The sequence below is a fragment of the Gorilla gorilla genome, chromosome X, assembly GCF_029281585.2.
Source record: "Gorilla gorilla gorilla isolate KB3781 chromosome X, NHGRI_mGorGor1-v2.1_pri, whole genome shotgun sequence".
In the NCBI taxonomy this organism is placed as follows: Eukaryota; Metazoa; Chordata; class Mammalia; order Primates; family Hominidae; genus Gorilla; species Gorilla gorilla.
In genome coordinates this window covers 57,610,220-57,626,707 of record NC_073247.2, presented here as the reverse complement: position 1 = coordinate 57,626,707, position 16,488 = coordinate 57,610,220, and the positions used below count along the sequence as shown (strand labels likewise).

At 53.3% G+C, this 16,488-nt stretch overlaps 1 protein-coding gene across 7 annotated transcripts; it reads right to left on the bottom strand.

Moving 5' to 3' along the window:
- Positions 1-1,739: 1,739 nt before the first annotated feature.
- CDK16 (cyclin dependent kinase 16) lies at positions 1,740-13,830 on the bottom strand. 7 transcript variants are annotated; one of them, XM_004064065.5, is made up of 16 exons: positions 13,059-13,830; positions 7,966-8,173; positions 7,215-7,348; positions 6,990-7,115; positions 6,843-6,899; positions 6,631-6,745; positions 5,867-5,961; positions 5,706-5,768; positions 5,331-5,454; positions 5,030-5,150; positions 4,824-4,921; positions 4,634-4,739; positions 4,510-4,552; positions 4,266-4,356; positions 3,092-3,169; positions 1,740-3,005 (listed from the first exon to the last, which is right to left on the bottom strand). In XM_004064065.5, the coding sequence occupies exons 1-16, from the start codon at positions 13,068-13,070 to the stop codon at positions 2,968-2,970; spliced, it is 1,509 nt and encodes a 502-aa protein (XP_004064113.1). In that variant the 5' UTR covers positions 13,071-13,830; the 3' UTR covers positions 1,740-2,967. The 7 variants fall into 7 exon arrangements, with proteins under 7 accessions (XP_004064113.1, XP_018874616.1, XP_004064112.3 ...); XM_019019071.4 differs by having other exon boundaries at positions 1,740-2,716; positions 13,059-13,697; XM_004064064.5 differs by lacking the exon at positions 13,059-13,830 and adding an exon at positions 12,618-13,049.
- Between the last annotated feature and the right edge of the window lie 2,658 nt (positions 13,831-16,488).

The following is a 16,488-nucleotide window of genomic DNA, read 5'->3' as shown; positions in this document are numbered from 1 at the left end:
CATAGATGAGGGGTCACAAACTCAGTTGTGTAAGCTCTGGGTGAGGAAAGGGAGCAGGCCTTTCACTTAAGGGTCCCCAAAGAAAGTGGCATTTGAGTTGAGTCAGACACATGGCAGATAGCTGCTCTTTAAGCCCAGTTGAATCTTGTCAGATTCTCTGAATTGATTCTCCCCATTGCCCCTCTGCAGACTCCCCCTCCCCATTTATCTGGGCAGCCAGGTAAATCCAAGAGACCTCCTTTCCCAGCCCTAGACCGTTTTTTTTTTCCACCTTCCAGAGGCCAACCTCTGCCCACACCAGTGACCCTACCACTTCCCAGAGCAGTTGGGTGAGTTCTAGACCTTTTAAATCCAGCCTGGCAATCCTGTCCCCCTTTGCAAGGCCCTCCTTTTCCCATCCTCCCTTGCTGCCAGAAGTGGCCATGTCATCTGATTCTAGCCAAGAAATGGCACAGGAAGTCTGCTGAGGAGCTTGTGGAAGTTCCAGCCGTTAAAAGAACACAGACAGGTAAGGAAGGTGTTCTGTCTTCCCTGCTTGCTTTTCCATCTCTGGGGACATGGCAGTCATCATGGCACCATGAGGCTGCAAGCTGAAACATCACTAAAGTGCTTAGAAAGACACAGTAGAGGCTGGGCTTGGTGGCTCACACCTGTAATCACAGCACTTTGGGAGGCCGAGGTGGGTGGATCACTTGAGGTCAGGAGTTCGAGACTAACCTGGTCAATATGGTGAAACCCCATCTTTACTAAAAATAAAAAATTAGCTGGGCGTGGTGGTGCACGCCTGTAATCCCAGCTACTCAGGAGGCTGAGGCAGGAGAATCGCTTGAACCCAGGAGGCAAAGGTTGCAGCGAGCCAAGATTGTGCCACCACATTCCAGCCTGGGCGACAGAGACTCTGTCTCAAAAAACAAACAAACACACACAGTAGAGTGATTAGAAGTTCATGGGCCCCCACCACTGGGCTTTAGTAAACGGCCACTTAATTAGGGTTGCCATTACTTGCAGTATTTGCCTGGCCCTGCTCACCCCACCTCTTCTGCTTAGAAAACAATCCTTGGCTTTGCCCAAGATGGTGGGACTGGGGCTGGAACTCACAGGACAAAGAAAATAAAAGTTTCAATTATCCTCATGCCTGAGGGCAAACCCCAGGTTGTGTCATTGATCCCTGGCCTCTTGCAAACTCTCTCACCCATGCCCATGGTTTCTGTTACTTCCTGGACACTAATAATTGAAATTTCCAGATCCATCTATGGCCCCACTGCTTAATTTGATCCATGTATTAAAGGATTTCTCTACCTACTCAGTGGTCCAAAATCTACCCCCTACCGTCCTGAACATTCCCTCCTCTTCATGGTTTCCTAGTCAGATGGCCATACTGGGCCTTTGCCTCATCTTCCCATCCATGGTTCTATTGGGCCGTCCAGTGTCTTTCAAACATCATCTCTCCATTCCCCTGCCTCCACCCTCTTATCAGGCTTCCTCATATTCCTGGGCAAATCTAACTCCCTTTCTGCTTCTCAACCCATCAACACCATTCAGCCTGCCCTACCTGCTTCAACTCCATGTTCTACTGTTACATATGCAATACCTTAGATGCCTTTTTCATAGTCGTGACGTGTCCCTGGCCCACTCCCAGTGTTTTCCTAGACAGTGGTGATGAGGTATGAATTCTCCAAGGTCCCAATAATCACCCCAGCTCGGCCACCCTCCACCCCTACAGGGATTTGCAAGCAGGCTTTTCACTTTAGACTTTTTAATATTTCATACAGCGATTATGGTGCATTCAGGAACCCAACCCCCCAAACCCACTAGGAGGGCTCCCACCCCTGCCCTCCCACCCCATTTCAGGGCCCCAGGGCTTAGGGTGGAGGAAGGGGAGGTAACCACCCATCCAGGGACTGACCCTGGAGACTGTCCCTGCCCTGCCTCACCCTCCCCAGGAGATAGGGGGCAACACCTGGGCACAACCCCTCACACCCCCCTCCCCCAACCCTGCTTGTGCACATATGCACATTATGGCTCCTCGCTGAGCTGGTCAGTTCCTGGCAGGGCCCCTACCCAACAGCACCGAGTGGGATGGGAGCAAGGGGACTGGGCTGGGGAGACCCTGAGAAGGAAGGAGGCCCCAGCTACGGGACTGCAGGAGAGAAAGAGTGGGGCCCCCCACCTTGTCCATTTCCCAGAGTCTCTGGTAGTCCCCAGATCCCCCTGCAGCTGGGGATGGCGGGCGGGGGTAGGAAGGCGAGTGGCTGTGGCATGCTTTCCCATAGCCAATCCCAGGGTCTGGTGATGATCAGGGTTCCAAATAGGGGCTGTGTCCCTGTCTCTGAAAGGCTGGGAGCAGGGCTTCATTGCACAAAATACTGTGGGAGGGCCACACGCAGGGGGTGGGGCCCGGCCAGTCTGTATACAGAGATATTGCATTTAAAAAAAACGAAAATCTCATTTAAAATAATTAAAAACAAAAAAAAATGAATGAAACAAACAAAAAAAGGCCCACACAATATGAGGCAGGTGGGGCAGGCAGGAAAGCAGGCAGAGGATGCCTCAGACTCAAGGCATTGTCACCATCTTGTCTGAGTCGAGATCCCCAGCCTGGGCTAGCTCTGGACCCCTGGCTGGCCGTGGGGTAGTGGTCCTGGGGGCTGGTATGATGGGGGGTAGACCTGGCCTCAGTGTGGGAGGCTGGCACGGCCATGCTGTCCACCGGCAACTACCAAGACAGAGACAGACAGACCAAGTGAAGGAGTGATGAGAGCTTTGTTAGCACCCAGCAGACAGGCCAATGGGTGGGTTGACAGGCCAATGGTGGGGTGTTTGGGCAGGCAGCAGGGGACAAGTGGGCAGGTGAACATGGCTCAGGCAGGTAGGCAGAGAGTAAGCAGGGAAGATGTAGTTGGGGGCTGCCCTGTGAGGGGTGTGGCATCCCTCCAGCCGCTGCCTGCTGGGGCCTCGGTCTGTGGCTTAGAACTCGGTGTCCACCACGCGGAAAGCTGGCCTGCCTGTGGGGGAAAGCAGAGCAGATGGCTGTTGGTGGGTAAGCAGGTAGGTGGGTGGGGCAGGGAGGAAGACAAGGGGCTATACCTACCTGAGTCAGGCATCGACGAAGACCGAAGGCTGGCCTCCTTTTGTAGCTGAATCTCCTTTAGTGCAAATATGGAAGTAGCTACAGATGGGGGAGACATAGAAGTGGGGGATGACCCATGAGGTCATCTAGGACCAGCCCCATATGACCCCATGGGAAGAGTTAGAAAAAGCTGCCCCTTCTCTGAGAGGCTTGACCTTCATCTGTCAAACAATTCCATACACAAACCAGCTACAACCAGGGAAGATGAAATATGGACTATTACATGACACAAAGAAATCATTATTAATTTTGTCAAGTGAATTATGGTATTGCAATTACCACCTGTTAAGTCTAGGTGATGGGTGGTGTTTGGGGTTTGCTTTATATATTAATCCAGTGGGAAGATAGGGAAAGTGAGCAAATGTTTTTTGTAGGTTTGATAATAATATTGTTGTTTTAAAAGAATCTTTTATAGGTATATGCTGAAATTATTTAAGGATAAATGCTATGATGTCTGGGATTGGATGTGATTCAAAATAATCAGAGAGAATATAGATAAAACCAGATTGACCATGAATTGACTCACTGGAGTACTTGGGGACTCATCATATTACTTTGACTAATATATAAATACATATATTTGAAAATATCCATATTAAAGTTTTCAAAAGCCAGATATAAAAAGAGAACATCACACGTGATTCTATTTCTATAAAGTACAAGGACAGAAAAAACTTATCCTTGCTGTTAGAGGTCAAAACAGTAGCCACCCTTTGGGAAGGGGCTGGGAATAAATGAAGGAGATGCAAGGGAGCTGGGGGTGGGGAGCTTTTAACATTCTGTTTCTTGACTTTTGTGCTAGTTACAAGGATGTGTTTCATTTATGAAAATTCATTGTATAGTATACTTATGATTTGTGCATTTTTTAGTGCATGTAAGGAAATGTCTACTTTAAAAAAAGTAAAGTGCTATTGCATATATTTTTATGTATGTTTTAAATTTTTCATGAAAGGTAAAAGGAACTGAAAACTAAAAAATAAGTTTTCATAACAAATACAACCCATCACACACGTGAACAAGATGTCCCCCCACGTAGAGGTGGCACAGCCAGAATCCTACACAACCCGCCAGCTGGCCCCAGCAGTCCTGTTTCCCAGTCCCCACACTGGCTGGTCCATTCCCCAGCTCCACTCACTGTCAGGAAGTTTGTGGATCCGCTCCCCCAGACTGAGGAAGAATGGATGTTTCATGGCATCCTCTGCGGAGATCCGATTTCGACCCTCAAACTGAGTGGGGGTGGGGGGAGGGGGATAGTATTAATATCTTCAACAAGTAGGTCTCTCTGCCCACCTCAGACCCTGCCCCTGGTTTGGGGGGGGGTCCCTGTTTCCCCACACTTGGAATCCCATACCCCCAAGGCTGACCCAAGGTGGTCTCACCTGCAACAGCTTGGTGAGAAGGTCGGCCCCGTCGCTATCAAGTCTGCCACAAGGACAAAGAGACCTGATTTAAAATGAGTTTGGACACTCTGGCCCCTAACGCCCACCCACCCACCAGCCTCACCGGGGTGCGTGGCTCAAAAGGGCCTCGGCTCGGTACTTGGGGTAGTTGTATGTCTTGAACTCCTCGTTGGACAGGATGCCTGGCCACGTCTCCTCAGTTGGGGTTCCTAGTAGGGAAGAGGAGTTATCCCAAACATTTCACAGGTCCTCCCTGTGTGTCTCCACAGCGCCTAGGGCCCATGCCTCCTCACCTAAGATACGGAAGATGAAGTGTAGCTGTTCCTCCACCGTGGAGCCCGGAAAGAGGGGACGGCCTGTGGCCATCTCATAGAAGATGCAGCCCACACCCCTGGGCAGGGAGGGCACAGTGAATAGAAAGGCAGCTGGCTGGGTGGCTATTGTGACCAAGCCACCCCCTTTATCACGTGGCCCCTGCCACACTTCCACCTGTCCTTACCACATGTCAATCTGAGTGGAGTAGTCCGTGGACCCAAGCAGGATGTCAGGGGGCCGGTACCACAGTGTCACCACCTCATTGGAATATGTCTTTGTTGGGATTGACTTGGCTCGGGCCAGGCCTGGAAATCAGAGAAAGGACAGCTAGAATGAGGGAGTCATGGGCAAAGTCTCGGGGAGAGTGCAGTTGAGACTGAGGGTGTCCTAGGCAAAATCTGGCAAGGCTGAAGGGAAGTGAGACTAAGTGGTCATGGGAAAGTAGGAGGCTGGGGAGCCAATAAGAAAGGGGAGGCCAGTGGTACCAAAGTCAGCCAGCTTGAGCTCTCCCCTCTCGTTGATGAGCAGGTTCTGGGGCTTGAGGTCTCGGTGTAGCACCTTCTGCCGGTGGCAGTAGGCCAGGCCACGGAGCAGCTGGAACAGGAACAGCTGGGGACCCAGGAATGGCAGGCAGAGGTCAAAGACTATCCACTAGCCCGACCCCCAGCAGGCACTGCTCCCCTCCCAAACACAGACACCAGGCCCAGAGCCTTGTCACACAAAAGAGGACAGGGTCCCAGTGCCCTCCAAGGGCTCCTAGCAAAAAAAGCCAAAGGGAAAAGTCCGTTTCTGGGAGATTTGTGGGTTGGAGTGGGTGAGTGGGGGCCCCCTTGTGCCCCTGCTTCCTGCCCCACACCCACTTTCACGTTGTGCATGTTGATGATGTTCCCACAGTCATCCAGGTACTGCTTCAGGTCCTTGTCCTGAGGAAAGAAGAGGTGGTACAGGAATGAGGGTTACTTCCTATGGCTCCTGGCCTTCTCCTCACCTCCCCCTGGGACCTACTGCCACTCAACCTTACCAGGTACTCAAAGACAAGGGTGAGGGACTTCTCCGTGTGGATAATGTCATGTAGCGTAACGATGTTGGCGTGTTTGAGGTCCTTGAGCAGGGACACTGCAGGAAGCATGGGAGTGGGACAGGGGAAGAGTCAGGGTCCTACCCTCAGGACAGAGGTGAGGACAAGGACTAGAAAGGGACAAGCCCAGGTTTTCTTTCTTTCTCTAGACAGTTCAGGGTAACGCCTCGGAGCCACCAGCTCTAACCCGCCTCATGCCAGAAGGAAGTTGTGTCTCCATGTTGCAGATGTGGAAAATAAGACTCAGAGGAGAGTATGGAGCAAGAACCTGGGATTGCAGCCCCAGGCTCATGTGACACTAGATTTTCACAACCTGTTTTTGGTTTCTGGGAAGGGGCCTGGCTCCAACCCTCAGTACATAGGCCTGCAGCATCATGTGAAATCGAATTTGCACACTAAATTTCAGTGCAATTCAAATTCATTCCATGTGATATTCTGACTAGAAATTGTTACAGTAAATAAATTGGTGAGCACTTTCAGGGGTGTTCTCAGAACCAAACCCTGGTTTGCAATTCATCTACCTTTTATCCAAATGGGAACAGATTCCTGGTTACCCTGATTATTACCTGGATATGTGGGTGACAGGCATTCCCATGAAAGCCAGAGTGTTTTGGGGGGTCTTAGAACCAGTCTTTGTTCTCATTATGGAGTGTGTGCGCCAGGGGTGGGTTGGGGAAGCCTGGGGCAGATGGGATGGGGGTGTGTACCTTCCCGAATGGCGGTGCAGGGTGCCCCCTCTTCATGTTCCAGTCTGATCTCCTTGAGTGCCACAAGGTTGTCTGTGAGCTTGCTTTTGCCTTTGTAGACGGTGGCATAGGTACCCTGGAATGTGAGGAAGTGTGACAGGAGAGGTGCTATGAGATTCCAGGAGTTCCCACTGACCTTCATCCCCACCATGGGCCTCCTATTTGCCTCTCACCTCGCCCAGCTTGTCCAGCTTAATGTAGGTCTCCAGTTTCCCAAAGCCAATCTCAGACTGTGGGACAAATGAGGCAGGTTGAAGCTGGCTCAGGAGAAGGGTCTGGGAGAGGAGAAAAAGGAGTGGACGGGAACAGAAGGTGCTTACTAGGCTGACACGACGGAGGCGGCGGCTGAGGGGCTTGTCAAAGATGGGGCTATTGAGGGTCAGCTTCTCCAGGTAGCCCTCAGGCAGCCGGATGTCAGCTGGTAGCGATAGGCGCTTGTTGATGTCCTAGCAGGTAAGGCAAGAGAGAAACAGGATCATGAGCTCCACCTCCCCAGGTCCAACCCCCTTTTCCAGTTCCTCCACCATCCAGACGGGGTCAAGCACCTCAGTGGAGATCTTGCGTGGGGGATGGTTGCGCATACGCACTCTCACTGGAGACTGCACCTCATCCGAGGACGTGGCTGAAGCCTGGTCACTCTCCCCATCAGACCCCATCTTCAAGTCCTCGTGCACAATCTCTGGTGGCAGGGAGAGGGGTAGGGCAGGCCAGGTGGGGTCAGGAACCACAGGACACCCCATCCCCCACGAAACATTCCATCATCACATGTGTGCACGTGGCCCCCAGAGGAAACGTGGAGTCCCTCGGGGAGAGGGTGATGTACCTGAGCCCAGGGAAGCTCAGGTACATCTAGGGCAGGTTGAACTGGGGGGTGGGGAGGCAAAAGTCACCTAGTGGAACCCTTCCTTCCAAGGGCAAGCTGAGCTCAGAGCCGGCAGCTAGGTGGTGGCAGGGGAAGCCAAGGGTCCTGGGAAGGCAGGGCCAGGGCAGGAAGGTACCAGAGGACTGAGGAGGCCATCATAGAGGGCAGAAGGGCAGAGGGAGCCTTGGGGCAGCTGTGACAGGCAAGGGACCTTCTGTCCCCCACCACGGGGCCTGGGCAGAAAGGCAAGAAGAGGAGCGCAGATGGACAGATAGACGGTGTTGAGAGAAGATGGGAGGGAAGGGGGAGAAGAGAGCACATGGGGGGCAGAGAAAGGGCAGAAAATTTAGAGGAAAATGAGGAATGTGACCAGGAGGCAACACCTGGGAAGCAGCCTGGGGTCATATGGGAGAGGGGATAGCCAGTGGACCCACCTGGTGCAGAGCTGAGTGGGCCCCGTGCAGAACGAAGTTCCCCAGGAGCAGCACGTGTGGGGGCCTCTCCAGGGTCACTGCCACCACCACCACCACTCTCATCCAGGCCTATCTGCTCAGGGGCACCATTGGTCTTGTCTATGCCTCGGCCACCTCGGAGTGTCATTGACAGCTGCCGTTTGATCTTCTTCATCCGATCCATGGCGATCTGAGCAAAGGACAAGGATGGAAATGGGTCTCTTATTAGCATTTGCTTGATCACCATGGGTTCCCTAAAGCCCACAGCCTAGCAGGGGGCACTGACATGAACTTGTCAGTGCTCACTCAACCACTATGGACCCCAGAGCCACTCAGGAGTTCTGGAAACCCAGCATGGATGGGGATCTTTGTCAGTACCTGCCCACCCACACAGCCAGCCCCACTGGGACCCTGCTCCTACGTAGCCCACCTGAGTTCTCAGATTTAGGTGGCTGATTGAGGGCAAGGGCCCTAACGATGGATTGTTGGGATCTAGGGGAAAAGCCCCACTGCAGGAGCAGAAGGCTCCATTGCAGATCTTCTCAGGTACAGCTGCAGTGATGGGCCCAGCCATGGGTCGGCCAGGGCGTGTGCCCAGAATTGAAGGATGGGTGACATGGCCTCGAGCACGCCCATAGAGTGGCATAGTTCCCCTAGCACCACCCTCAAAGGCCAAGGCAGACTATTCCCTGTGGCCACAGGGACCCTCTTCCTGACTTCTCTAGCACTCATCGTCATGACAACCACTGCATCATCCCATTCATCTACCCAGGTGGGGGGGGAGGGGAGCGTGTGTCAGGGTGTCCTGCCCAGACCCAACCACTGGGTGGGATTGTGTGGAGGGGGGGGTCTCAGTGTACACCAGCTCTTCTCAGGGCTGCCAGAAAGGTTTGATCAGGTTAGGACCCCTAGGGTCCAATCTAGACTTTGACAAGCCAAGTCACATTTCTCCTCTACTCAAGAATGTACATTTCTCATCACCCCAAATACACGCCCCAGTCCTCAATGTGGCCCACAGGTGTTTCTTTACCTCATTTGCCCCTATTGCCTCTTGCCCACGGCCCCCCCCCACCCCCACACCCCCCCGCCATCATTCCTAGTTGCTGTTCTGCAACCACACCCAGTAGAGTCCCACCTCGGGGCCTTTACACTGGCTGTTCCTGGTACCTGGAACACCCTTCCCCTAAATTTCGAAATGGCTCACTCCCCTCTCCCTTTGGGCCATTGCTCAAAGGTCACCTTTTTCATGAGGCCTCTGTGAATAACCCTATTTAAAATCTCAACCATCCTGAACTCCCTCACCTTGCCAGTTATCCCCCAGCACTCATTACCTCCTCAGAAATGACACCACCTACTTATTGGTTTCTTTAGTCTTTACTGTCTATCTCCTCACCGCCACAACTAGAAGATCAGCTCCGCCAGGGTAGATTTCTGTGTTTAGGTCACGGCTATATCCTGAGGACCTGGAATAGTGACTGACACAGAGTAGATGCTCAAAAAGTGCTTATGGCAGAAATAAGTGAATCAGGGGGCTGAGGGCCTAGGACCAACCTCTGCTGAGGTGATGAGTCCCTGCTATTCATTGAACAACCCTAAACAAGGTAGCCCAGGGATGCTGGCATCGACAGGAAGATGACCTAGATGGATTGCTGAAGGGAATGGGGCCACCAAAAGGCTTAGGCCAGCCGTCTTCTGCTTCCTCTTGGGCTCTGGGCCAGCAAGGAGGGGGAAAGACCTGACCCAGGAACCATCTGGACTCACAGCAGGGCCTAAGATGGCCCTGGGCCCAAGGGAAGTAGAGCTAGATAGGAGGTCGAGGATGAGACTGGGGCTGGATTTGAGGAGAGAAATGGGTCATCTGCTACCTTGAAATCAGGTGCTTCCCCCAGCAGTTCTCACCCCCACCTGGCTGAACTCACTATCCCCAGGAGGGGTAGGGGCCACCCTAGCAGAAAGACCTCAGATACAGGATGAGGTCCATCCATGGAGAACCCAGGATTACCACAAAACATCCTGACCTGGGAGGCTGAATACTGGGCCTAAGGCAAGGAAGGTAAAGCATGGCCAGCTCCCAAAGACAACCTTGTGTCCCCATATGGCACAGATACCCAGTTGCTTTGCATGTTGTGACAGGGAGTAGGGGAGGGGCTGGGGGAGACTGGAAGTAGGGCTGAATGGAGGATGGGGAGGAAGCCAGGAGGAGCCATGGGTCCACGACCTCTAACTGGAAACCCCAAGGGCTGGACATGCTCTGGAGTTCAGTTTTTTGGGATTTTAGGAAGATGGGGTGTAAAATCTGTATATCACATAACACTCCCAGAAAGGGGGATGGGGGGCTCAGACAAGCCCCTGTGAACAGAGATAATTGAACATTTATACGCAAGCAAACTTTTAAATATCATTTCAGTTGAATGAGCTTTTTAGATTTCAAAAAAGGCGGGAGCAAGAAACTGGACATAAAACCTTACCCCAAAAAAGGCACATGTCCTGCCTGACCCTTCCTGATCCCCAAAGACATACACCCATCCTCAGACTACTCTCATACTCAAGGATACTCAACACACCGACCACTAAGGACTCGGTCATGGCACCCTATGTCCTCCTGATCCCCATTAATACACGCTAGACCCTCAAGGAGGCCTCACTACATCTTACCTATTATCTCATATACCCATCAGCATTCAAAGCCCTAACACATAACATACCGCCCTGAACTCTGTCAGCACACACTCAGCCTCCTCTAAGTAACTCTTGCCACCACATTCTTGGGCCCCTCCCTGGCCTAGCTGCTTGTTACCTTCTCCATAGTACTGACTCCCCTCATTAACGTACTGTTCCCCCTACATGATTCTGACCTCTATTAACATGCACTTGGGGTACTCTATAGCTGACCCACATTAGCACTCACTGGACCTTCTTCATGCTGCTCTGAATGCTATTAACATAAAGTGAACCTTACAGATAGATCTCTAACCAGTGTTACCCACACTCAGGCCCCTTCACAGCTATGACCATCCTTAACACACATTCCAGTCCTTCCACTGTCCTGTCCCCTCTGTCAGCACAAACTGAGTCTTCACTCAGGCCTGATTTCTATTAGCACACGCTGGGCCTCACACAGTCCTGCCTCCCCATTAGTGCACCCTGAACCCTTACTCAGCCCTATTCCGCAGGGACACACAAACACACTGTTCTACCATGGCCTGACCCTCATTAGTGCACACAGGTCTCATTCAGCCCTGACTCCCATTAGCACACACTTCAGCCCTCCCTAGCTAGAATCCACTTCAGCACACCGAGATCATCACACATTCCTGTCCTCTATTGCTCTCTGCTCAGAGATATCTCCACAGATATAATCCTTGTTGGTTCACACTTAGATCCCTTCATGAAAGCCCTGATCCCCCTTATTACACACTAGATCCCCTCCGCAGCCCTACCCCCGAGTAGCATCCCCTGGAACCTCAACATACTCCGGTCCTCCGCGGACACAAGGGCACAATCTTCGCAAGGTTCTGATGCTTATTAGCATATTCCAGACTTCACACAGCTGACTCTCGAAATGGCACACATTGAAGTGCCTCTATGTCTCTAAACCCACATTAGCAACCACCAGTACTTCTATTACCCTGCTCCTTCCTAGTGTGCCCTCGAGACTCACATTCCCTGTGTCCATGGACACACTCACCTCACATCACCTTGACCCTTCGTCCACTAAGCCTCTGACAGTGCTAAGACACTTCCTTCCCCACCACTCCTTCCTGGGCCCAGGCAGACACGCAATTCTCATCTCCTTTAGGCCAGGCTCAGGTATTCCACAGTCCTTCCTCCGTTAGATACCCTCAGGTCCTTCCTCCACTCTGCCCTCATTAGCATATACTGGGTCCCAAACTACCTAGACCTTCGAGGCCACAGGCATACACCCTCTACAGCCATGACCCCCACTGGCGCACACACCACACTCGAGTCCTTCAGCTACCTGCCCTCCACAAGCACACACTGCATTCTCACACACTGCAGGCCCCACGGACAGACACGCAGTATTAACACCATCCAGGGCCTCATTGCCACGCACCAGGCCTCAGAGCCCTGACCCCACCAACACACGTTCTGGTACCTGTGCCACCCTGTTCCCCATGAACACACACCGGGCCTCTCTGCGGACATAATCCCTATGAGCATGTCTTAGAACTTCCTCGACACCCTACCCCCCCGTTATACACCCTCGGGTCCCTCACCCGCTCCGCACCCCGCCCTCCTTCCACAAGCACACACGGGGCCTTGAACCTTACACGACTTATTGGCGTGAGGCTTACTGCCACATGCTCCGACCCCCATCAGCAACCCCCCCCAAGTCTTTCACCCCATTGTCACCCATTTCCACACCCTTTGGTCCTTTGATTCCCCCTGGTCCCCATTAGCACCCACAGCACTACCCAACCCCAGCTCCCAGGACGGGCCCAGGGCGGGGCCAAGGTCAGGGAGGCCCCAAATGACCCCCCGCCCCGGTGCATTCTGGGAAATTCGCCGGGGGTGGGGGCACCTGCCAGCCCCGCAGCCCAGACCCCTGGGCACCGCCCGAGGTGGGTTCTGAAGGAGGAGGGGCAGCCTCCACGCCTCGGGGACGCGCTCACCGGCGGGGGCGCGCGAGCAACCTCAGAGCCGCGGGGCCGGCGCGGCGGCGCCTGGGGCGGCGGCCCGGGATGAGGCCGCGCGACCTCCTTCTCCTCCTGTTCGCCGCAGGCGCCCGTCCCAGTAGTCTTCAGCCATGGTTGCTGGGCCCGGGCCGCCGCCGGCTGAGGAGGAGGAGGCGGCGGCGGCGGCGGTGGCTGAGGCGGAGGCGGCGTCCCGCTCAGCCGGCCATGAGCTTGGCCGCTGCGGGCGATGCCCCCGGACTCGTTGGCGCCGGCTTGAATCCGAGTGCTCACGGCGGCTCGCGGCTCAGAGCCGTCTGATCGCGGAGTGGCGGCGGATCCCAGGGCCGAACAGCCAACGGCCCAACCGCCGCGCGCGCCGCGCTCCGCGCATGCGCACGCAGGCGCTCGGAAGGGTGAAGTAGAAAGGAGGGGACTCACCTCGGACTGCATGTACCAAAGGACCCGTCCGCAGCGGGAGGGGACACGGCCATCGCGAGCCCAGAGGAGGATGCGGCGCCAAGCCGGAGACGGCGCCAGGGAGAACTGTGGAGGCTGTTTAGTACTCAGTTCCGATCTTGGCAGAAGTTTGCTAGCGCCTAGGTGAGCAGTGGCCAGTAACCTGGCGCGTCAATCACCACTCGCTCCCCCTACTCGGTCTCACTTGGTACATCCCCATGGTGGCAAACGGGACTTTTGCAAGGAGGAAAAAAGACAAATGAAGCACTCAGTTCTAGTCCCTTGAGGTGCTTGGGGAGGAAGGCATTTTAAAGGTTCGCGAGAAGATGACTTTTCGAGGAGAGGCAGCCTGAAGAGTTATTGGCCTTTACCACCTTAGCTAGGACGGCCTATCCCCGCCCAACTGCCCCCTCCACCGCTACCTCATTCCCGTAGTGAACGTGTGCAGCCCCGCCCTTTGAGGTTGTCGCCCAGCCAATCTGATTTGCTCTCTGTGGCGAGGCCGAGCAAGAATAAAGGGCGTGGCTGACTGAAGAGGCGTGATTTCGCTCTCTAAACGACTCCGCACGCCTCCGCCCAGGTTTCATAGGTTTTCACCGTCGGCGGGGGTGGGTCTCCTTTTTGTTCTGAGCTCCTCCTTCGCTATAGGCCGAATATTCCGCAAGGTGATTGGTCATAATTGCGCTCAATCGGGTCTCGTCCCGCCTTTAGCCCGCCCTCCATCTCATACAGCAGGCCTCTCGGGGTGGAACCCAGGCTGAGAAAGGAGGAAAGAGGCGGATCCTTAGCGGCGCAGGAGCCGCTACTGCGCATGCTTGGAACTTCGAGCGGGGCGGAGCCTCTTTTCTGCCTCACACGAGTATTTGCATAGGCGCCGTGCGTTGGATTTTCCTGCCACCTCTCTTGCCCGGCACAGCCCCGCCCGTGCCTCCCCTCACTTAAGGGTTTTTTGTTTTGTTTTGATGTCAGTCAACACAAGTAGAACACTCCGCGGTTTTATTTCCATTTTATTTATTGGGTGCATGTTGTGTGCCAAGTACTACCAGGCCGACCTAATCCTTCACTTCTTTCTGCCTGGAAAACCACACTATCCCCAAGTCCAGCTCAAAGGGCTGCAACCTCCAGCAGGCCTTCTGGCACATCCTTACACTACCCTGTTCCAAGGCAGCCTCCCCGCCTCTTCCGGGCTTCCCTTTATGGCAGCCTTGATCACACCAGTTAGGATTTTCAGTAAGGTTTACATTAGTGAGATTTCCCGGGCCATGATGGGAGTGGAAATATTTGACAAAGATAAAAGTCCTCGCCTTGGCATAGAACAGGCCCATCACTTCTCTGACCTCATCTCTTCCTCTTCTTCCCCTGACTCACTGCCACCATACTAGCGCTCTTTCTAGCTGTTTGAGTGAAACGGGCACAGTCCAGCCTCAGGGGTTTTGCATTTGCTGTGGTTCCCTTTGCCTGGAATGCTGCTGGCCCACATCCACGTGCCTCATTCTCTCACTTCTTCCAGGTGCTTGCTTCAAAGTCATCTCCATGAAGCCTTTCCGATTTAAAAATTCTTACCTGCACTGCCATCATTCCAGATCCCCAGATCGGGCTCTATTCCTCGCCTTTTGAAGAGCACTGATCAACTTCTAAGGTACAATTTGCTTACTGTGTGTTTATAATCTATTCTGGGTGTCAACCTAGCAGAACGTAAACCCCAAGAGGACAGGGATCTTTGTTTTATCCACTGCTGTCTCACGTGCCTAGAAAGTGACTGGCACACAGCACACAACAAATGTTTGTTGAATGCCTGCCAGAGCAGGCCAAGAAAATAAAATGATCAGAAGGAGGTGGGCAAATAGTTCCAGGCAGTGACAAGAGAAACCTTTGTCCCACCCTATCCTTTGTGGCTGCTGGGTGCAGGGGGCTCGGTGCAATGACGCAACCCCCGCCTGCTAAGCCGTGATCTCCCATCTGGCTGGTGTTACAATGGTAGACAAACCGCAGAAGTAAAATGGAATGAGGTGGAGGGGGAACAACTAAGATGCAACCAGGATTCATGTGTGACTCAAAAGCTTGTTTTGATGGAGAAGGGTGTCAGGCACGAATAAGGTGTCAAGGAGATCCAGGAGTTGTGGTGGGGAAGACATGGAGCCGTAATGGGGGAGGTGCAGTGAACAAGGTGTCTATAGAGTATCCGCAAAGGAGCTGGCATACTGGAGAAAGAAGACAACAGTTGTGTTCAAGCCTCAGCTGCTGTAGTGGTGTGGCCAGTGGACTGCGGTGTGGAGTGTCTAGGGTACTCTAGAGCAATAATGGGAAAGTTCCTGTGGTGGGAAAAACTTTCCATTTGACAGTATCACCACTAGATACCAAAGGGAAAATGCCTCTGTCCTCAACGTCCTAGTGGGGAAGAAGAAACTGTGGAAGGATAAGGTCACCCAAGCAGAGCAGGCCAAGAAAATAAAATGATCAGGAGGAGGTGGACAAGGGCATATACTGTGCCCAGGACCAGGAACTACTGGCCCAGGAGGCAGCAGATGTGGGCACAGGCTGTGATGGGAATCAAGCCAGTTCAGAACAGGTTGAGCTATTCCTTACACTCAGATTTGAGTAGAAGAGTGAGGGATCTTGTTTCTAAGTAAGGTAGATAAATTATTGGTTAGTTGAGGAACAGAAGTATGAATGGACTCCTCAGGCACCAGGAGCCAGTACAATAGAAGAAGGCAAAGATGTAGCAGTGGCCAGACTGGTGCTTTCAACTGTCTGGAGCACTCAGCCAAGACCAAGGACAGAGCACGGTAACTGCAGTCCTGGTGGGGCTGGTGTTAGGCCTCCTGCTACCTGCTCTAAGTGATGAACACCCCTCAGTCCCCACAGCCAGCTGTCTTCTCCAAAGTAGGAGGCTGAAGATCCTCAAGGGGAATACAGGCAGACCTGGGGCTGGGGCCGCGGCAGGGGCGGAGGAAGCGTAAGGCAACCAAGGGGCTTTTCCTCTACAGATGTTCTCAAGTATTTCCATAAAAATCGCAAAGTATGCCTGCAGGCACTGGCATTCGGCAGAGCTGTTTAAGACACCCCTGCAGCAAGGAAATTGAACTAAGAGCAGCACAGGCATTCCTGGTGCTGGGAACCATGACCACAAAAGGCTGCCCAGGGTCTGAGTGCTTTGAGCCAGATGGGAGGGGATCTGCCGTAAGGACATAAGGCATGCTGGCCATGCCCTAGCAGCCTGGTCACCGTAAGTTTCCTCTTCACAGAGCAAGGAGTTAGGACATGGAGAAGGTGAGAATTGAACCCAGCTCAAATTAACAGTCACATGGACCCAAGTACCTGCTCACTATGGCCTCACTGGTGCCTCCATCTCTTCCTAGGCAGAGAGGGCAGGAAGAGGTGGCAATTACATTTTCTTTGTCCAGAAAACTGG